The 22,063-nt window shown below is 43.4% G+C and overlaps 1 protein-coding gene across 4 annotated transcripts in view; it reads right to left on the reverse strand.

Annotated features, from left to right (window-relative positions):
• DNMT1 (DNA methyltransferase 1) overlaps nucleotides 1–22,063 on the reverse strand; it is a 49,133-nt gene that overhangs the window by 18,396 nt on the left and 8,674 nt on the right. Inside the window, exons 1-16 of one of the 4 annotated variants that reach the window (XM_045853166.1) lie at nucleotides 21,782–21,910; nucleotides 16,118–16,154; nucleotides 15,485–15,592; nucleotides 15,072–15,291; nucleotides 14,370–14,445; nucleotides 12,711–12,789; nucleotides 10,518–10,552; nucleotides 10,034–10,118; nucleotides 8,515–8,546; nucleotides 7,398–7,482; nucleotides 3,434–3,468; nucleotides 2,655–2,736; nucleotides 969–1,003; nucleotides 595–640; nucleotides 422–502; nucleotides 236–345 (exon numbers count right to left, since the gene is read on the reverse strand). In XM_045853166.1, coding sequence (XP_045709122.1) covers nucleotides 236–345; nucleotides 422–502; nucleotides 595–640; nucleotides 969–1,003; nucleotides 2,655–2,736; nucleotides 3,434–3,468; nucleotides 7,398–7,482; nucleotides 8,515–8,546; nucleotides 10,034–10,118; nucleotides 10,518–10,552; nucleotides 12,711–12,789; nucleotides 14,370–14,445; nucleotides 15,072–15,291; nucleotides 15,485–15,592; nucleotides 16,118–16,154; nucleotides 21,782–21,861 — 1,226 coding nt within the window. In that variant the 5' untranslated portion in view covers nucleotides 21,862–21,910. Of the gene's footprint in view, nucleotides 1–235; nucleotides 346–421; nucleotides 503–594; nucleotides 641–968; nucleotides 1,004–2,654; nucleotides 2,737–3,433; nucleotides 3,469–7,397; nucleotides 7,483–8,514; nucleotides 8,547–10,012; nucleotides 10,119–10,517; nucleotides 10,553–12,710; nucleotides 12,790–14,369; nucleotides 14,446–15,071; nucleotides 15,292–15,484; nucleotides 15,593–16,117; nucleotides 16,155–21,237; nucleotides 21,375–21,781; nucleotides 21,911–22,063 lie in introns of those variants that run through there. The other 3 variants (XM_045853165.1, XM_045853167.1, XM_045853168.1) reach the window with 3 other exon arrangements.

The raw sequence follows: 22,063 nt of genomic DNA on the forward strand, positions 1-22,063 counted from the left end.
TGAATAACCTCCAGGATGTGTACAGACTGAAGATTTAACATGTAAAATTTTAAAAACTCCCCACCCAAAAAAATACCAACCCCTTACAAATATCCACTGCACTTCCACCAGCTTTGTGGCTTTTACCCATCAAGTGTTAGCAGCATAAGAAGTTTGCAGGTAAGGTGCTAGAGATACTGAGCACTCAGGTATCTTCAGGGAAGTGCCCTGTCACAGTGAAGGAACGCGTCAGTACCTGAAGCATGTCAGTTTGTGCTGGGGAAGAGCTTCATAACTCTCAAAGCCAGATTCATTGGCATCGAAGATGGACAGTCTCTCATTTGTCAACAACTGTGGCTCATCCACCTGAGAGACAGTGGACCATTAAGCAGAGGCACAAGAGCCAAGGAAATAGAAGGCTGAAGATAGAGCTGGAACTTACCGCATCAATGAGATGATGTTCATACTTCAGTTCGGGGTCATCCAGGTACTGTCCGCACTGAATGCACCTCTGAATATGGGTCTGTGGGGGCACGACACAACGGCGCTCAGAGCCGGCGCCAAGCAACCCCGTTAGTGCTGTGCCACCGCTTTTATCCCCAGGTGCGTGTTTACCTTGGAATACATTACTGTTTTGGTTCGAGCCATTTTTTTCTCAGTTCTGGGAACAAAACACAAGATAGTTTCTTTTTTCAGTCCTTTCAGAACATATCAGAATCCACTGTCAAAGTCAACTCTAACCCACCCGACACAGATGAGGACCAGGTGCTGCATAAGGGGCAAGGTGCTAGGTCACAAGTGTCTCTTTAGCACATGCAGGGGACCTGCCTCACTGGGAAGAAGTAGAGCATCTCAGCCCTGTGCTCACAAACCCAATCGAATTCAAAGCTAAGGTCGGTCTGGCAATCCAAAAAAACCCCTTTTTCTTTCTAGAACAACTATTTTAATACTATCATCTGCTATGTATAAAGACAAAAATAAGTTCTTACGGTTCTTTGGATGTAGTTTTGCGCCTCTTCTCCTCCTAAATGGAAAAAACAAAATTGGAGTAAAGAGTAAAAAAGCATTTTATATGTGCATAGTGCTCAGAGTTAAGAATTTTATATATGTGGTTACCACAAAACCTAGTCACAGGTAGAAAAGAAGGCAAAGAACGAGAGACCTGATGATAAAGTCTTATCAAAATTCTTATAGCCAAGTGTCCCAGGTTCGATTCCCAGTCAGGGTACATGTCTGGGTTGCAGGCCATGACTCCCAGCAACTGCACATTGATGTTTCTCTCTCTCTCTTTCTCCCTCCCTTCCCTCTCTAAAAAATAATACAATCTTTAAAAAAAAAATTCTTATAGCCAAAGACTTCCTTAAAAGACTCATGAGAGCAAAAATCCCTTAGCTTTCCTATATAAGCAGTACCTCAAGTACATAACTGATGAAACCTTAACCCCAAATGTGACTATAATTGAAGAAGGGGCTTTAAAGAAAGTGACCAAGGTTATATGAGGTTGTAAGGGCTGGTTCCTAACCCAACAGGACTGGTGCCCTTACCAGGGGAAGGCCAGAGCTCACTCTCCCTGGGCTCACACAGGGAAAGGCCACGTGATGGCCCACTGCGAAGCTGACTGTCAGCAAGCCGGGAAGAAAGACTTCACCAAACACTTGGCCAGCATTTTGATCTTAGACTTCCAGTCTTCAGAATTGAAAAAAATATCTGTTGTTGATACCAACAAGATTGTGGTATTTCGTCATGGTGGCTCAAACAGACTAATATAAGGGGAAACTTACTTCTAGAATTATTTTGGATAAATGAAGGAATGATAGAACTAGACTGTCACCACTTTGCAACTTCTGGTGACATAACGGAATTAAGCAATGCCTATTGAAGACATTAGGTGGAAAACTGAGGGGGACTTTATAATGGATGGATCAAGCGGACAGCACCTGAACCCAGTAATCAACCTTAACTCCACAAAAAGACGACTGTGCCTTCTAGTGCGATAGAGCATCTCAGAAGTGCTCTGGAAAACAAAAGACCTGCATCTGGGTCAAGCCTCTGGACCTATCACCAGTCTGCAAGAGACAGGGCTAGAGGGAGATGTGAAACGCAAGAGGAGCACAAATGGCAAAAGCCAGAATCCAGATACTCTACAGATATTCAGGATGTGTATGGACTGAAGATTTTCACATGTTACAAGAAAAAGGAGAGGGGTGGAACTGTGGGGAGACATTTAGGACAAATATCAAACAAATGTTTTGTGTAGACCTTGTTTGCATCCTGCTTCAAATAGAAAAACTGTAAAAGCATAATGCAGAAAGTCAGGGAAGTTTAAACAAAGACTAGATCTCATTATTTTGTTAGGACAATGGGATTATGGTGATGTTTAAAAAGAGTCCCTCCCTTTTACGAGCAGTTCTTCTGTAAATGTTTTAGGGATGTGTCGGGTTTGTTCACCATGGGGGTAAAGGGAAGGGGAGGAGAGTAAGTGGGACTAGGCTAAAACACAGCCATACAAGTCGGTAATTGTTGAAGGCTGATCAAACGTGATGGTCTGCTAACCTACTCTGCCTACTTTTGGGTATAGTTTAACATTTCTATAACAAAAGCAATTTTTAAATCATTTTAATATTCTAGCTGATGGGATGTATGAAATATGGTAAAATTTTAAAAACTAGCCTTACCCTTTCATCCTCATCTCTTTCGTCAGAAATTTGTGGTTTTATTCTTTCAGGCTCTTTTTCTTCAGGTCTCCTTTTGGCAGCTCTGTTAGGTAAACAAATATATGCCAAATTTTAGCTCAGAAAAACTAACCATTTCGCCAACTTGCATTAAAAAACTAATGCTTCCCTATCAAAAAGCAAAATATTCAGCCCTGGCTGGTGGGCTCAGTGGGTTGGGTATGGTCCCACAAACCAAAAGGTTGCCAGTTCAATATCCGGTCAGGGCACATGCCTGGGTTGTGGGCCAGGCCCCCGGTTGGGGGCATGCAAGAGGCAACTAGTTGATGTTTCTGTCCCTTTCCTTCTCCAAAAATAAAAATCTTTAAAAAACATTAAAATAAATATTCAGAATATATCTAGGAAACAGAATCTTCTCATCCAAAAAAGAAAGCCCCATGTCATGGTGGTGCTAAAGGCATGTATCTAACTCATGATCCTGAACAGGGCTTTCAGAAGCTCCATGTGATCCCCCTCAGATGGGGCAGGGGGGAGAGCCTGATGACAGGTCCTGGAAGCTAAGAGACACATGACTGTGCAGTGACAGGAGTGCCACTGGCAGAAGGTAAGAGGTAAGAGGGCTCATTGTGGTTTCTTATCCAACCCTGCCCCAATTGATCTAATCTTCCAATAGCATCAGCCACTCCCTGTAAACCTCCATAGTCACAGGTCTCTAGAACACTTATTTTAGTTATTAAAGTTACACAAAGCACAGTGCATAAGTGCAAGCATTAAACACTTACAGATCTTTGGGTTGACTCCTGTGCCTCTTTTCATCCTGAGAGGAAGGAAGCAGAAATGGAGAGATAAAGGGGAAAAAATTAGCGTCTGAGAAAGAGCTAGACCAAACCCGAAGTATCAGTTAGTGGCTACAGCACTGCAGAACTAGAGAACAGGAGGATCTCAGCAGATACACAGAGTAGAGATGAGGCTTCAGGTTTTTTACTCAGCTCCCTATCCCCTTCAAACAAGGGTTGATCAAATAATTGGCAAACTATTTCTGGAAAGGCCTAAAAACAAACATTTTCAGATTTGCAAGCCCCATGTCACAACTACTCAACTCTGCCTCTGTAGCACAAAAGCAACCAGAGATAATATGTAAATGAAAAGGCATGGCTACGTTCCAATAAAGCTTTATACAAAAATAGAGGGCCAGATTTAGCCTGGAGGCCGTAGTGTGCCACTGTCCCAGGAAAGCTCAGTGAAGGAGACATTATAGCAATTTTTCTTGTATTACCCAAAATGCCTATAGCTCCATCTGTCATCTGGCCAGGACTGAAGACAAATATTGAGATAGTGGGGGTCAAGGATGGGGTGGCACATGACTTAGAATCTACTATGGAAAATTAAGACATAAAAATAAGAATTCTGCCCTGGCTGGGGAGATCGGTTGGTTAGAGCATCGTCCCAATACTCCAAGGTTATGGGTTTGATCCCAGGTCAGGGCACATACAATAAGCAACCAATGAATACATAAATAAATGGAACAATAAATCAACATCTCTCTCCCTTCTTTCTCTAAAAATAAATAAACAAATAATTAGTTGCTTTAAAAAAAAATTCCAAACTGTTACCAACTCCTTGCTTTATGTGGACAAGCAAGTATCTTCTGAGTTTTCAGACAAAAAAAAAAATACCTTTCTGATAATACAGTTCATCTTCATAAAGCAACAAATCTATGAATGGATCTATTAAAGTAGAAGAGTCAACAATATTAAAAAGGCCAAGTGCCGGCTGTGTAATCCCAATCACATGCCAGTCTGTCTGGGAAGAATGGGCGGTCTGACACCACCACCAAAATCTCTCTAGGAAGGTAACCAATGTCTGGACAGAAAGGTGACAGACAGTAAGATGGTGGGAACACCAAGAGAGTCCTCTGCCACAGGACAAGAACAGATGCCATGGCCAACCAGGCCGGGAGGCAGAATGCTCATGGCCAAGTAATACGTGACCTCAGGCTCCAGTCTCTAGATTTCAACAGATAAGTCCATGGAGACAATCCAGGAATTCTCCTAGCTCAGCCTCTCTCAGCCAGACAGGAACAAAACTGCTTGAAGAGCTTGTGACTCTTGTGCTGTGTCCCCAGCAGATTTATCCCCTTCCCCGAGAATTATGGTAACAGGGCAACCCTGTGGACATAATCTTGCTATCTTATGGTTTTATGCAGGCCCAGCCTTGTCTCAATGTGTTATGTTTAAACCTTAGAACATGTTTACTTAGCTGACCTGGAAGTGAGCAGCTGGTGGGGATGGGGAGAACTAGACTCAGAACGTAGGAGACAGATTGTTCAAGCAGCCCGGGCATGGCTGACACAGGTCTGGGCTGACACATGTCAGGACTTCTCAGCAGAGAGGATCTTAAGAGCAGCTGGTTTCAAAGACATCGTAGTCAAGGCACACACAGGCCCTCTTCAGCATTATGGATAAACAGACAACTGAAGTGAACGCGCACCAGACATCAGGCACTGACATACAAGGACAACCACCAGCCCCTACAAGTGGGGTTAGATAATTTGCCCAGAGTCACCTCACAGGTAGGTAGGGGTGGATTTGGACCCAGAGCCCTGCCCCATGAAATTTCTCCCAACCAAATGAAAACAAAATAAAGTAACTTCTGGTCAAGATGGCAGCGTAGGCAGACATGGCTCACCTCTTCACACAACCACATCAAAATTACAACTAAAATATAGAACCACCATCACTCAGAATCATCAGAAATCAAGTTGAATGGAAGTCTGGCAACTACAGAATTAATCCACATCCATCCAGACTGGTAGGAGTGGTGCAGACACAGAATGGGCTGGTCTCACACCCATGTGTTCGTAAGGGATATTTCCAGAGTGGAGTCCCAGACCCACACCAGGCCCCCCAGCCCAGGATTCCAGTGTCAGAAAGATAAGTCCCCACAACTTCTGGCTGCAAAAACCAACAGGGATTGTGTCAGAAGAAACTTCGAGTCCCAAGCGGTTCCTCAGGGGTAGCAGCTTGAAAGACATCAGTGATATACAGAGAGAAACTGAAGTGTCCGGCATCGGGGCACACAGAGAATATTGTCCCTTTGCTAACACCTCCCCCAACAGAGCTGGTAGGCTGCTACCAAATCTGAGACTTCACCAACCTGGCTAACACTGTTAGACCTGCCCTGGAGATCCCCAGAGACTTGGCCCCTCCCAGCGTTTAGGCCCACCCAAAATGCTTTTCCATATGAATAGCTGGTCTCAAGGCTCATGCTTCACAACTTCCTAAATCCTATCAAACAATCAACAGCTAGCCTCCGTGAGCCCCAGGTCCCACACTAGCAGCAGCCAGATTAGAATAACAGCTTGGCTTCACCCAGGAATCTCCAAGCCCAGCACAAGTAGCAGCCATCTCAGGTTGCTTTGTAGCTCAGGCAGGGTGCCCCAGGCAAAAAACACAGGTGGGGGCTGACCTTGGCCAGCTCCACCTGGGAAACCCCAGGGACACAGCACCCAAGGGACAGCTATAGACATGTTGGAGCACCACCACCCAGCCCTGCACAGCTGGTCCTCAATGAGGGAGGAGGTTGGTGGTAAGTGGTCACAGCCAGTCCTTGCAACTGACTGGCCTGGGTAAATCCTTCCCATTGATCTGCCAACAGCAACAAGGCTCAACTACAAGAGGAGGTTTTACTCAGCCCACACAGAGATCATACCTCAAGTACCCAGCTTGGGTGATAGGGGAGGCTGTGCCACTGGACCCTACGGGACACCTAGTACACCAGATCACGCTACCAAGACAAGGAGTCATAGCAGCTCTATGTAATACATAAAACAAACACAGGGAGGCTGCCAAAATGAGGAGGCAAAGAAAGAACAGAAAGAAACTCCAGAAAAAAAGCTAAATGAAATGGAGATAAACAATCTATCAGATGCAGAGTTCAAAACACTGGTTATAAGGATGCTCAAGGAACTTAGTGAAGACCTCTACAGCATAAAAAAGATCCAGTCAGAAATGAAGGATTCACTAATTAAAATAAAGAACAATTTACAGGGAAACAACAGTAGAATGGATGAAGCCAAGAATCAAATCAATAATTTGGAATGTAAGGTAGCAAAAAAAAGTCACACAGACCAAGATGAAAAAAGAATCCAGAAAAAATTCGGGTGGTATAAGCAGCCTCTGGGAAAACTTCAAGAGGCCCAACATTCACATCCTAGGGGGGCCAGAAGGAGAAGAGAAAGAGCAAGAAATTGGAAATCTATCTGAAAAGATAGTGAAAGAAAACTCCCTAACTTGGTGAAGGAAATAGACATGCAAGTCCAGGAAGCACAGAGAGTCCCAAACAAGATGGATGCAAAGAGGCTCACTCCAAGTCACATCATAATTAAAACACCAAAGGTTAAAGATAAAGAGAATCTTAAAAGCAGCAAGAGAAAAGAAGTTAGTTACCAGAAGGTTGACAGATGGGAGGGTGGTACAGAAGAATGGGTGAAGAGGTGAGGGGATTCAGAAGTACAAATAGGCAGTTACAGAGTAGCCATGGGGATGTGAAGTACAGTACAGGAAAGGGAGCAGCCAAAGAACTTATTCACTCAACCCATGGACATAAACAATGGTGGGGGGATTGTCTGAGGGAGTGGCGGTGCTGGGTGGAGGGGGACAAAGAAGGAAAAAAATCAGGACAACTGTAATTCCATAAACAATAACATAATTAAAAAAATTAAAGTAACAAAGATTCAGTCATTACTTTCTCATCTCCTTCATCCATTTCAGCCTGAACGCCTGGACTTGCTTCTCTGTCAGGCTCCTCCTTAGGTCTCTGTTTAGGTGTTCTGTCACAAAACAAAAGCAAGACACACCCCCCCATCAGCTCAGGGAGCCTGAAACCCTTGCAAGCAGCCCGATGAGGGCCAATGCACAGTCTCCTCCCTGCATCAGAGCATGGGTCACCTTTCCTACCTGGCAGGGCAAGGCTTCACTGCAGGACCCCGAAGGGCACTGATCACCCTCAGAACTATGATCTCAGAAATACCATCAACACTTTATACAAATGTTGATGAGGGAGATGCCAGTAGTTTAAAACAAAAAACAGACACCAGGACTCCACTGATTTCTCGTGATCTGATGGGAACCCTTCCTGTAGTTCAAGTGTCTAGCCCACGGCCACCCCTGTGAAGGTAAGAAGAGCTGGTGCCATCAGCATCACCAACCAAGGAAAGCCAACTGGACACATGAGATCTTCACCTCCCCCTCTGCCAGGGCCCTGCCGCTCAGTTTGGGTGTTCTACCCACCCCCACCCAGACTTAGCCTCAGTCTCAACATTTGCTTCAGCCAAATGGATGTCAAAAGAAGCTTGTAAAGGTGTTGCTTTTCAATTCTGCCCTCAGGGTCTACGACTGCCATGAGATTGTGCCTAGGTTAACCAAATCGTGGGGCAGTAGCAGGTCAGCCCTGTCATTCCTGTCCAAGATCAGCCAACAGCCACCAAGCTATAGACTCGTGAACTCAAATGGTTAACTGTCTTAAGCCATTGAGCTTTAGGGCTATTTGTTACACAGCGTCTTCATAGTTAATGGGTAACAGACATAACATAGCTGCTTATTCAGTGCGCTTAAAACACCACTGGAGAATTGCTTGCTGTATGATTACTGCTGAGGAAGGGCCTGGGGTCAAGTCAGCTGAATCTGAACTGACCTCAGCCTTCACTGTGGTGGTCTGACCTTCCACAAACTGAACTCACCCACATTTTACATGAATAATTAATGCACCTAATGGTCTTTCCAATCTATTATTTTTACCAGAACACTTATTTTAACAGTAAGTTTCACAATATAAAGTACAAAGGCATGTTTACTATACTTACAGTTCTTTGGTTTGACTTCTGAGTCTCTTTTCCTGAGTGCAGGGAAAAAAAAAAAAAAAAAAAGACTAGTTAGTTTTCCCCCATCTGGTCCTAATCATTCTATTAAAATGTTCTATAAAAATAAAATATCTAAACTGATCCTACTGGGATCAGTAGGGATGGGTGAGAGTAAAAACTGTCTACCTTCAAGACAGCAAAATTTTTTGGTGGGGTAAGCAGGAAATTAAAGACACTCTTAAGAGAACAGGTCCTGTAGTTCAAGTATTTACCCACGAGCCTCTGTCACCTGCCATGAGTGTTGACAACCTCATAGACAATAATTTTATATCAAAACTAGGAATCCGTAATAAAGAAATAAAGTAGCGTGATCCAGTCTAGACAAGTTCTATCTTAAATATGGACAACACATCGTTTGGAGTCCGGGTTTAAAGAGCTACACACATCTCTCGGAGAACTGCTCAAGCCAAATTCAGCCTCAGAAAATCATGTCATTCATACATAAAGAGACCACAAAGGTCAATGGCATTATGAGAAAAACATGTTGGGAACCTTCCTACTCAAGAAGAGATCCTGGGAGCTTGACCACGAGTAAGCAACTTCAGCCTCGCCCAAATCTCCTTCTTTGGAAGGTGACTGAGCTGGCCCACTAAAACTGCCCCTTCTGAAAGGCACTCAACGTGTGTCCCAACTGTAACTGCTGTCTTATTTTAACTAGTATCAGGGTAGGGAATGTACTTAAAGACTAGCTTCAAGTACCAAATGGTTCAGGAATCAACATCCACCTTAGCTGACCCTCCATTAGAGCCAAATAACCCTCCATTAGAGCCAAATAACCCATTCTTTAACAGAGTCCCAATAAAGGCACTCTCTACCCATCCACATTTAGAAACCATAGTAAGAAACTTCTAATCCATGTCTTCACATGAAAACCAAAACAGGACCCCTTAGTGCTCCATCACCTATGATCACCCAGTGTCGGCCCTTTGTCCCATGGTAAAGTTTCCAGTATTGAACCCCCAATTCCACCTCCCACCCCTCCTCATGGGGCTTCAGGTGGCACATCTGTGATTTCATAGAACCTTAAACTCTGATTCTACCAAGGAGCTACAGATCTGCTAGCCTGATCTCAGTTAAGAATGTGACTTTATATCTAAATGATGCTCTAGAATTTTAGTACCTCACATGCTTGAAAATGAAATTTTCATAGACTTCTTGGGTGAGAGAGGCAGGTGGGTGAGGGGACAGACTGAAGCTCTGATGGACTGATGGGACAGCAAAGGTCCAGCTGACCCCAGGTCTACCACTGATGTACTTCCTATCACAACAGCAGTGGAACCCACCTTCCACATAGAGAACCACCAGAAAAATGAGTCTGAAAGGCATTTTAGCCAAAGTCATGGTCATTTTGGTCATTAATGAAAGTTATTCTGGGCCCACACACTCTCCACCCGCTTCCTAGAGCCAAATGGGGACTCAGATTAAAGTACAAGTGACAAACTTGGAGGTGTCCATGCTTTACTTTTTCATCTCTTTCTTCTTCCTCTTCCATGTATGTTTCTAGTTTGACTCTTTCTGGTTCATCTGCAGAAAGTGGTCTGGCAACTCTGTCAAGCAAAACAATACAGCCAGAGGGTGACTTTCAGACTACTCCCCTGGAAGCAGTTTTCATAAGGTCCTCCTTGTTACCCCAAAACTCGATCTTTATCTCAGGGGCCCTAAAAGGAACATGCTACCTTAACATTTAATATTTCAATGACCTGTAGATCTGGTTCTGATAACAACTGCCAGGTGTCCTCCATTCATTCTCTGCAAGGAGAATTCTACCTGAATTAAAAAGGTTAATCTGACCCCAAACTCAGCATCCTTAAGCTATCTACAGTTAACGCAATTCTTTTAAAGTTCTAAAGGACTATAAAGTTCTTTTTAAAACATTTCTAAAATGTCATTACAGTAATCAAAATTACAGCTTGCACAGAATAAAAAGGTATAGTAATTATTCTTACAGTTCTCTGGATGTAATTCGACGTCTCTTTTCCTCCTGTGTGGAGAAAAAGGAAGAAGAAAAGACAAAATTATTCATTTCAAAAGAAAATCAAAACCAAAAATGTAAGTTAAAGTGTTAAGTAAATACATTTGATATGATTAAAAAGAGGGTGGGATTGGGGGTGTTAAGGTTTGGGGGAGAAGATCTGGACAACCACCAGTCCAGCATTAATGCCTCATCCCCTCAAAACAAGAAGGCCCAGGAGTTGCCCAGGGTATGTTTGCACACTATAGATTGCTGGAGTGTCTCTGAAAAAGATCAGAGACCTTTCACCTTGTGTCAGGAAGTCTTCACTATCAGAAAAAAACAAAACGGTAACTCAGGGTTCATATCACAAAGTGACAACAACCTAATTTGGACACCAGCTATTCTTAGGTGAATACTCTAATACATTAGTTCCCTAAGTTGATAATATTTGCCATCTGAGGATAGCTGTATTTATGTATTCAAAAGAGATCAACATCAACCCCTCCCTGGGTCTCCAGCCTGTAAGTCTGTCCTGTGTATTTCAGACCTGCCAGCTTCATAACTCACGTTGAACCAATTATTTAAAATTCATCATACATAGCCTACTGGTTCTGTTTCTCTAGGGAATCTGAATGTAGATTTTATACTGATATACTACACTTATATACATACATACATACATACATATATATAGGTTCCAGCAGAAGTAATGCCAACTTGACTGTAGTTGATGGAGTAATAATATGGGAATATTAATTTACAGTTTTAATTTGAACATTTCACCTAAAATGTCATATGGTGTGCTTGAGTGTGATATTGTTACAGAATTACATGCTTATGATTTTGTAATAAAAGATTTTGTAATATAAAGGGGATGTTATTTGTGCCAGACCCTGTATATAACCTGAAACAACACAGGAGACACAGAATAATGCTTGCCCCTAAGAAACACAAGAGCTTCGAGGAGATGGGGTAGGAGGGAGATCCATGTACTGTACATCTTTTAGTACTATGTGAAAGTTTTACCAGGCACATGCAATGTATGTTTTTAAAACATAATAAATTCTCAAGACTTTGAACTGACTCAAGTAAGATAGTCTATATTACCACTTATTTGACTGACACCATCTGATTAACACTTGGTCCAGTTTGGTAAACTAAGCCTTATTCTAACATATTGGAATAAACACTATCTTTACAAGTGTTCATCCCGGAAGCCCCCAAGGCCTCACACACCATGCCAGTGCACTGGCTTGTTGTGTATTTCTCTAGAAGCCTGATGAACAGGCTACATAAGCTCTCCAGAAGATTAAAATACAAGAAACTCTAAAACTACTGCATTTATAAAAACAGTTATCAATATTATAAGATCTGACTTGCTTTCACCTATAAAAATTCTTCCTAGGAGGCAAGAGACTGGGCCACATGATTGCACAAGCTATTTCCCCTTTGTGCCTCAGTTTCCCACTTCACTGTAGTATGACTAAACCTAACTACAAATATCTGAACCAAGATCATGAACAGTGACACCTAATTTCTAAGAATACAGTGATATGAGAACTAGTGTGTCCTACAACAAAATCTTAAGCCTACTGCAATACTAATGGTAGCCCAATGGCCCCTGAGTGACCCCTTAGCCCAGTGCTTCTCATCCAGGGTTATTTTGCCCCCAGGGGTATCTGGCAATATCTGAAGATGATTTTGTTGTCACAATTGGAAAGGGAGAGGGGCAATGCTACTGGCATCTAGTGGGTAGAGGTCCAGGATGCTGCTAAATACTCAATAGTGCATAAAACTACCCCCATAGCAAAGATTACCCAGACCCCAAAATCAGTAATGCCATGTTGGAGAAACCTTGCCTTAGAACAAATCATCTTCACTATGTAGCAGTTAGGCACTTCGTACCCACACATACCTACAAAGATTTCCCCTCAACGCTCAGAGCTAGTCCTGTGGCAAAACTGAGATGAAAATCAGTGTGTGACCATCTGGTATTGCACAGGTTTGGCCTTCCTTGAGTCACATGGGACAGTACCAAGATTGACATTTTGTTTATCAAAGGTCTTCAGCAAGCCAGCAGTTTTCCAAGTCCAAGCAGCACTATCACACTACGTGTACCAATGGCAGAATTATCTGCTTTTACAGAGTCATTGGATGTGGGATGTTGGATATGGGCCAGACTTACCTGGTCTTTTTCTTCATCGACAGAATCGTCGTCCAGTTTGGCTCTTTCAGGGTCATCCTCAGGTTTCCGTTTTGCAGGGCTATTGAACACAGTAAGGCCATCCGTTAGCTCAGCCAGACCCTCACCCCCAGTGGGTGTGGAATGACTTACATGCCCCCCACCCTCTTTAGGGCAGATTCAGGGCATGGATGCCCTCTTCCATCCAATGACAGGTGTCATTGACAGGGTGTTGAAAGAGGCTTCAAGTTTAATATTTAAGTGATAGGCTGAGAATATCGCCATTTTGCAAACCCTAAGAAATCATGATTCTGGACATTGATCATCAGATGCTGGTATCAAAGAAGAGACATTACATGCTTCCAGTGGAAGCTTACAGAGCCATCTATGAAGGAGTCTTAAAAAACATAAACCTGGAATCTGACCAAACCTTCAGACATTGTAACTACCAGATTATAGGAAATGGAGATAAGGGAACACATTAACTACCATAAGGATGCAGTCAGCCAGATCAAGGAACTCTATTGGACAAATGACCTAATTTTTTTCAAATGACCTATTTTCTTCAAATAGCAAGAAAATAAAAAGGAATCTATAACTTGAAAGGCTTAAGGAACCAATCAACCAAACACACTTTGTTTGCTACACATGGAAAAATGTGAACACTGGCTATGTGTCTGACAGCAAGGAATCATTACACTTTATAAGGCATAAAAATAGCATGCTATGCTTTGCCTCTTTAAAAAATGACTGTTCACTAAATGTTAGCAATTATAGCAAAATATGAATTTAAAATCTGTCATAGAACAACAAGAGACCTCATTGCCTAGAAATGTACTGAAATATCCATAGATAAGATGACATATCTGGGATCTGTGTCAGAGTAATCCAGCTGGGGGGACGGGGGGGTATACGGAGTTGTGCACTTGCAGTAGTATCGCTGGAGCATATGGGGTGCAGATGAAATGATGGCCAGGAGCAGTTAACTGCTAACACTAGGTGATGGATTACTGAGGGGTTCATTTTACTATCCCTACCAAGTTTTTGAAGTTTCCTATAGTAAAAAGAGATGAGGTATTCAGAAATGCTGTTCACAGGGATGTAAAACAGAGCATAAGGAATAAGGCCAATAATATTGTAATAATTATGTATGGTGCCAGGTGAGTCCTGGAAATATCAGAAAGATCATTTTTTAAAAGATTTTATTTATCTTTTAGAGAGAGGGGAAGGGAAGGAGAAAGAAAGGGACAGAAACATCAATGTGTAGTTGCCTCTTGTGTGCCCCTTACTGGGGACCTGGCCTACAACCTACGCATGGGCCCTGACTAGGAATCAAACTGGCAACCCTTTGGTTTGCAGCCTGCATTCAATCCACTGAGCTATACCAGCCAGGGCAGAGGGAACTTTTTTTTTTTGGCAGAGGGAACATTTTATAGTTTATGAGTGTCTAACCACTATGCTGTATACCTGAAACTAAAACAAAATAATATTGATTGTAAAAAAAGAAATCCTGTACATAAATGTCTAATGAACAAAACTGCATGATAAAAACCTACGCACTGTGGAAAAAAGTGCTAAATTATATCCTACTAATTCCATACATGTTTTACCAAAAGCGATCGGCCCCTAGAAAAGGAGGCTGTCAATTCATTATATACTGACCCCCTTGTGAAATGAGAGGTGATGGTGGTCTGCCTGGTAGTTTGCCTTGTAATCCTGGGGCTAGGTGAGACTTCAGCTGTTTAAAGAGAAAGAGAAGCCACTATGAATAAAAAAAAATTCACAGCAAAGGTGCAGTTCTTCAGCATCACTAAGTTAATGCAGAGCATTAAGTGTCCTTTCTCTCTCATTCTAATCAACAACTGTCTTGATAAAGTTGACAATTAGCACCTACCTGCTGGTTTGCTGAACCACTTTACACAAGCTCTTATATGAGAGACCAACCCCTGAACCAGACAAGGAAACAGAACCATCAAAATGTGAAGTGGCTGAGAGGTAGACCTGAGTTCAAGTCCATGATCTTTTGTTTGTGAAGATTCCAAAGAGTTACTTTGACTACAAGCTGGCAAGGAGTCTAAGGATAACGTTTAGTTTAAAAAGGAGTAAGTATCAGTAGTTCCTATTATCTTATACCTCCTAACTCAAACTTAGCCATGTTTTGGGATCTAATGCTCTAGACTTGGTCAAAGACAAAATTTAGATTAGTATACACCTAAGCTAGTTAGGAAGTATACTTACTAGAGGTATACACAAGAAACTAATCAGGAAGTACTGCCCAGGAGGACCTATGGCTCCAAGTCTGACTGTCCCCTTCCTTATGTGGTAACAGTCTCCATCAAGGTCAAATGAGTTAAGGGCTCTTACACTTTGTCTCTCCATCAGACTTGCTTCTCCTGGGCGTGCAAGGTTTGGACATGGGTTTGGGCGACTTGTTTTCCTCTGCCATTCTCACTCTGCGGTTTTCACCACTCGAATGGCTCCCGTTTTCTAGACATCCATTCACTTCCCGACTGAAAGTATGTGCTCCGTTCTCCAAGGACAAATCTTTATTTAAAAGGGATTTGACTTTAGCCAGGTAGCCCTCCTACAGCAGGAAAGGATAATTTAAGTAGCAGTGAATGTAAACAAGTGGCAGTAAGAGAATAAGGAAACACATTCATTTCCTTTATAACTATCAGGTAACAAGGAGAGCTGGGGATTATTCCACCTCTCTGGTCACAGACAAGCTACACAACAGGAGACATTTTTAGATGTCAGGATACCGAAAACTGACTTACCTCTGATAATTCTTCTTTGTGTAATTTCGTTTCCAAATCACACAACTGATTCTTTATTTCTGTTTGCAGAAACTCATGCAAAAGATTCAATTTCTCCTTCACACACTCCTAAGGGAAAGACATAGGGTTAGAAGTCCCGAAACTCCCAAGGTACTGACTAATGGACTAATACACAAATAATCATGCTACCTGGTCAGGTAACAATGACTGAATGGCAGGCAATGCTGACTGCAGAAAACAAAAAAAATCACAACTTAAGTATTCACTACACACTTTGCTGACGTTTCCATTAAGATCACATCACACCATCTCCAGAGTGGTGAAAAATGGAAGATCAGAGACAGAGTCCCATACAATTTATTAGAACAAAACTGGGCTTTTGAAAACTGTGCCCAGGACAAGGGATAGTTCGGAGTCTAGGTCTGGAACCTAGATTGGGAAACCTGTCAATGAATTACCAAAGTCAGCTCATATTAGCAGCATGTTAACACAACACATTAAAACAAAAATACTTCCAAGTTATCTCAAAATTTTATGGAAAAAAGCCAATTCCACTTAAACGTTTTAGAAGCTACAGAGTATCTGTCAAGTAGTCACATTTGGCAATAAAAATTTTTTTAAGGTGGAGATTACCTTTTCTGTTAAGCTATCTCTTTCCAAATCTTTGAGCCTGGGGGCGAAAAATAAGGAAAAGAAAAAAAAAACTTGTTAAGCAAGTTTACTTATAAGAATTAGCACCACAGCTTTGAAGAACTTTGGAAGTAAATTTAATATACATGAGTGTTAGAAAAAAAATACAGTGCCACCTCCCCCTCACCCCCATCTAGAATGCCTATTGTAATGCCTAGACATTAAGAAGTCATTTGTGACTGAAACGAGGTCCCTTTTTGGGGGACAGTTTTTCTGATGGTGAGAGATGATACAGAAGCTCTGTAACAATACAGGGGTGGGGAGAAGTAAATGTACAGCTGTAAACCTACTTTTGTCCACCAGTATATAGAATTAAAAAAGGTACTGGGATAGGAAGCAGGTCAGAGTTGGGTTCCGTTCGTAAATAAAGTGACCTGGAGGTGGTCTTCCCCTAGCTGGATCTGAGAAGGGCCAAGATGAAGGTGTACCATAGTGCTGTCGGCATGAGAATGAGTAGAGTGGGGCCACAGAATGCTGTGGGGAACAGGTGACTAACACTCCTAAAGGCTGGGGTGGAGGGCAGCACTCACATGAGGAATGTATGAAATGGGGGAATTAAGGCAGCAGGGGTGCCCACACACAGGAGAGATGCATGAAGTTAGAAGACTTGGCAGGTACCTGCCCCAACAGCTAATCTTTGTAAAGTTTGTATGTAATACTTCAAAATTGCAGAACTGTCAGGAGTTTGGCTGGAAAATCATGGTCTGATTTAATTATTTAAGACTAGTATCTTGCCTCCTTTGGCAGGGAGAAGAAAAAGGAAAGAGACTCGATGACACTGAGGAAAGGGAGGTGAGTGAAGAGGCCATCCCTAAGCCTGTGTGCTGACTGTGGGCGGCGGTAGGGCAGCAGCTCTAACCTGCTGGGTTGGCGCAGTCAGCAGAGTGGGAGCACACTGGGCAGAAACCAGGCCTCCACCATCTCTGGATTCTCCCACCCAGCACCCACAAACTAGATACTCAGTTGTCACTAGCTCAAAGGCCAGGAACAGAGCTTTTCCAGAGGGCAAGCAAAGCCCTCTTTTAGCAACAAAGCCAGGAATGGGAGCAACAGGCTTTGCAAGAACAATATCAAAGTGGCTAATCCAAGTGCATGTGGACCCTGCTTCTAGCTTTGATCACCACTCTCATCTGTGGGTACCTGCTATATGCTAAGCCCTGTTCCAGGTAATGAGCTGGGTGATTGGACAGAGGCATTGCCAGGTAGGAACCCAACTTGGGTGGTCAAGAAAGGCCTTTCTGTAGAAAAGACTCTCAGCAGACTGCAGATATAGTAGTAATACAGATGACCCTTGAACACCATGGGTATGAAATACACAGATCCAATAAATACTGTAAATGTATTTTCTCTTCATTTTGATTTTTTAAAAGTTTTATTTTATTCTCATTCAAGAGAAGGGAAAGGAGAGAGAGAAACATCAACGGAATAGAGAATACACCAGTTGCACACGCCCCAACAAGGAATTGAACTGGCGACCCTTTGGTTCCCGGATGATGCTCCAACCAACTGAGCCACACTGTCCAGGGCTGATTGTAGTAACACCTTCTTTTCTCTAACTTCCTTTACTATAGGAATACAGTAATAATACAGATAACATAGGACAGGTGTTAATCAACAATTTATGTTATCCATAAGGCTCTGGTTAACATTAGGCTATTAGTTAAGTTTGGGGGGAGTCAAAAGTTATAAATTTTGGACTGTGCAGAGGTTCAGCACCCTTAACCCCCAAGTTGTTCAAGGGTCAACTGTATGTATCACATCCAGAAGTTGTGAACGTCTTGTGAACGTCCAGAAAGACGTTCACCTTAGAGCCAGCAAGAGAAAAGGAACTTCAGTCTTACACCACAAGGAAGTGAATTCTACCTAAAAGAGTGGGACAGATTCTCCCCTAAAGCCTCCAGAAAGGAATACAGCCTGCTGACACTGATTTTTATCTACTGACTCATTCCAGATTTCTGACCTACAGAACTATTAAGACAATAAATTTATTTGTTTTATTTAAGCCACTGAAATTGTGGTAATTTGTTAAGGTAGCAATTAAAAATGAATACAATATCAGAAATTCAGAACTTTTTGGTGGGGGAAAAGGAGAGTAAGTAGTCCATGAGTTTCAGAAGTGATGTTTTGGTGAACAGCAGCTATCCATATGGCTATTCAGCAGCTAGAAATCAGAAATGGCTCTCTACAGATGCATCAAAATTAGAGGCATCTATCTCCAGTGGGCACCCCAATTGCTGAAAGTAGAAGTCCCACACCAGAAGCGAGAAGGGTCCAAGAATGAAAGAAAGGGAAGAGGAAAGGGGTAAGTGAGGAAAGAAACAGGCTCTCTGGTAGTAGACAGCAACACAAAAGCCAAAGATACAAAGCAATATACTACAAAGCAATATACTGAGTTGAAAGAAGAGAGAAAGTCACCTCGAGCCTAAAAAAGAATGCCTAAACAAGAGTAGGAGTGGACCGCTGGTACAAAAGCTAAGGCAGTAGTAGAAAAAGCAAGTCCAAACCATTCTACAAGAAACCAGACAAAGTCTGGAATAAGCAGGCATATAGCTCATCTCTACACCACATACAATGCTACATTACTTCCTGCCTCCGTATTAAGATCTGCACATTAGTACTTAAATTTTGCTCCCCTAATAGAAATGAAATATACAGATGACCACATGACAAACACTAGGTTTCTCTGCAGGTACTGCTCTACCACACTGATACCTTAATAGTTCAGTCAGTCGGCATACTGCCCTAGTAGAAGAGGTACCTTCACCCCATTTTACAAATAAAACACCAAGAGGTTAGCCACAGAGTTGGCAAGTGGCAGGGTGGGATTTGAACCCACCCTGCCGCCTCTAGAAACTTACTGCAGGGGAGAACTAGAAAAGATAAGTCAGTTTTTTCCCCTATACATTACCTACTCAGCAGGAGCCATGGAACTAGTTAAGAACTTCAAGACCTGGCTTAATCTAATCACAGAATGACTAGCAGATAAAAAAGCTGTTATAATTAAACGCTAATCAGAGCTGTGCAAAGGTTGCTAGAATCATGTGTAAACCCAGGCTTCATTAGAGAGGAAAGTTTGGCATGCAAGCATTTGAGTTCGCTGCACACCAACCTACAGATACAATGAATAAAGAAAACATGCTCGGACAACAAATCACCAACTATGCATGCTGCCTGGCAACGCTGGGGTACACTAACAGAATTCCACACCCTTCTCCAATATGGGGAAAGGAGGCTGTGTTTCTGAGTGCAATCTTAAGGATGACGGGTAAGTGGAGCCCAACCTCACTTTGGTCACTCTGCATAGCCTCAGGCCCTGAGAACCTAAAAGAAGGCCTGCATGGCTTCTGAGAAGAGCACAAGATGACTCAGTCAAATGAAGAGGGATTCCGGACTTCAGGCCAAGTATACCAGACAGTGGGGGTGGGTAGGAGGGGCAGGCCTTCTGGATCCAGCTTATGTTGTAACAGGATCAGTTTCCACTTTCAGAAAACAGACCTGACTGACAACAGGAAGACAAGCGGAAGACTATCACCTTTTCTGTACAAATGATGGTAGCTTGGACTGAGGAAAAAAATCAAGTGGAAAAATGTGGCTTATCCTGAAAGGTATGCTTTTTGAGAAGACTTATGGTAAATAATACTTCAATAAAGAAGTTAAAGACCAAACATTGAAAATACTTTCTACTACTGGGCAAGTAATTACATATGTAATGAATTAACTATATGCGCATTTTAAAAGAAGGTGCTATATAAACACAAGTTAGCAAAAGTGACAGAAATGCATAAATAAGGACCAGACCTAAACTTTGCTACTAGAGTATTCTAATGGACTTAAGGCTCCTGTCATATAGTAATAACTCATCTCCAATTTTTGTAAGTCAACAGTTATACTTGCATTACAAATCAAGTTTAAGGGATTGTTGAATGCCATATTTATGTGTATTCTGCACATTAAAATTCAAAGTGTAAGGAAAGCTGTTGAGAGGACAGCATAAGCTGACCATTTCAATGTCTATCACATGGTCTAAAGCAGAAATCTGAAACTCCATACGTGCAGTGAGCAATTCTAGTTCAAAGTAATATGGAACCAAGAGTAAATGGCAGATTGTTAACACTCACCTAACATTCAAATTCAGAAACAAAAACAGTGGTGTGGCCCAATAAAACCCCTGAGCCAGTAAGATTAGCCAATACTAGGTTAACATGTGGGCCTTTATGTGTCAGGCCCACATATTCTCATTTACTCCAATACCACTTTTCAATGCATATTAATAACCCTAGTCTACAGCTGTAGCTTGCTTGGGACACTTGCCCAAGGTCATAAACAAACCAGGGGAGGTAAAGTTATCACCATCAGAGTGAAGAAGGCCAGGCCCCAACATCTATGTATTGGGTCAATATCATGAAGCCAGAGACCTTCATAGTTCCATTTCCATTTGAAGTCATGTTATATCTTGGGAGGGAAAAGAGATGCAGACTCTTGAACAATACATTCCCTCTAACTGCTTAAAAGACAGTTGTAACTTTAAACACCTGCTAAGGAGACCCTAATACCCCCAACACACACACTCTCCACCCAAGGACCAAAGCAGACCTGGCCAGGCACAACCATAGCAAACAACCACGGGGAAGTGGCAAAGTCGGGTTCACTTCCCACTGGAAGTGTTCTGGCCTGGTCAAGGGTCCTGTGACTAGTGCTCCAAATGAGGGATGCAAGTTTTCAGGAGTGAAATTGGTGCCCTTTACAAACAAGAAGCGGAGACCCAGTGGTCTTCCCATGTGCAGCCACCCATGTGCACAGAATTGCTACAACCATCCCTGACATTAACCACCGCACCTCACTACCCCCACCCCCAGGCACGTGCTGGAAACTACAGCCAGTTTTCCCTAGTGAGAATTCCTTGATTCCAAGGCTCACAGGAGCAGATTTACTAAAAAAGCCCATTCAGTCTTCATGAGGCCTGAGCTATGGCCCTCGTGCATGGTAACTGTTTCTTCCAGAATATTACTTCCCTAGCTGCTGGAGATGGAGGGAGCTCTCCAAAAAAGACAGGACTCGCAAACCTGAGCCGGCTGCGCCCGGGCCCTGACCGGCGACGTTTGTCTCCGGTGGTCTCCATCGGGATGTTGGTGTGGGAACGCCAAGAAGGGTCCCCTGAAACACCCTCTGGGACAAGGCACCCCTACGCACCCCCCCCAACAGCATGCACCGGAAGTGGAGGCCAAAGTGCCTGGTTGAGGGGTGTCCCGAGGCCGAGGGCTGCCCACTTCCTGTGCAACCAAGCTGGAGGCAGGAGCCAAGCCTGTGGCTGTTCTAGGAAAGGGACCCCCAAAGCGAACTCTGAGCTTGCCCTACTTTGAGGTCAGGGGAGACCCCAAGTTTCTAGTCAGGAAGGACTGTTAGGGCCCTTGGCCCATTTTGGCGCCAAACAGCCCAGGACGCGCGCGACCGGAAGTCCCACCCTGTCCGCGCCAACAGCTGCCGCGCTATCCCACGCATGCGCGCCCGTCTGTCAGCGGCAGCCAAGGGCTACCCAGAGGGGAAGCAAACCCTCCATCCCCAGTGCCATGCCACCCCACAGAGCTCACGGTCCCCTGCGGCACCTACCGCCTGCGGACATCGTCGGGCAGTGAGATGGCCCGGGAGGCCAGCGCGGGCACCCGGGCTGGGGCGGTGCGGGCAGGCATCTCAGAAGCTGCAGCAGAGGTGTCGGCAGCACAAGCAGCTCTGGCTTTTCGCGCGGAAACCGACAGGGAGGGGCTGTGAGCTGAGGTGGCGCGTACCACCCTGGCCTGGGCACGGGGGAAGTCGGGACGTACCATACTGAGAGAGACTGTACCAGGTGCAGGCAGACTGAGTGGAGCCTGCTGTGCACAGGGAAATGCGCAT

Source organism: Phyllostomus hastatus, unplaced genomic scaffold (assembly GCF_019186645.2).
Source record: "Phyllostomus hastatus isolate PE091 unplaced genomic scaffold, TTU_PhHast_1.1 phas_contig_98, whole genome shotgun sequence".
Taxonomy (NCBI): domain Eukaryota; kingdom Metazoa; phylum Chordata; class Mammalia; order Chiroptera; family Phyllostomidae; genus Phyllostomus; species Phyllostomus hastatus.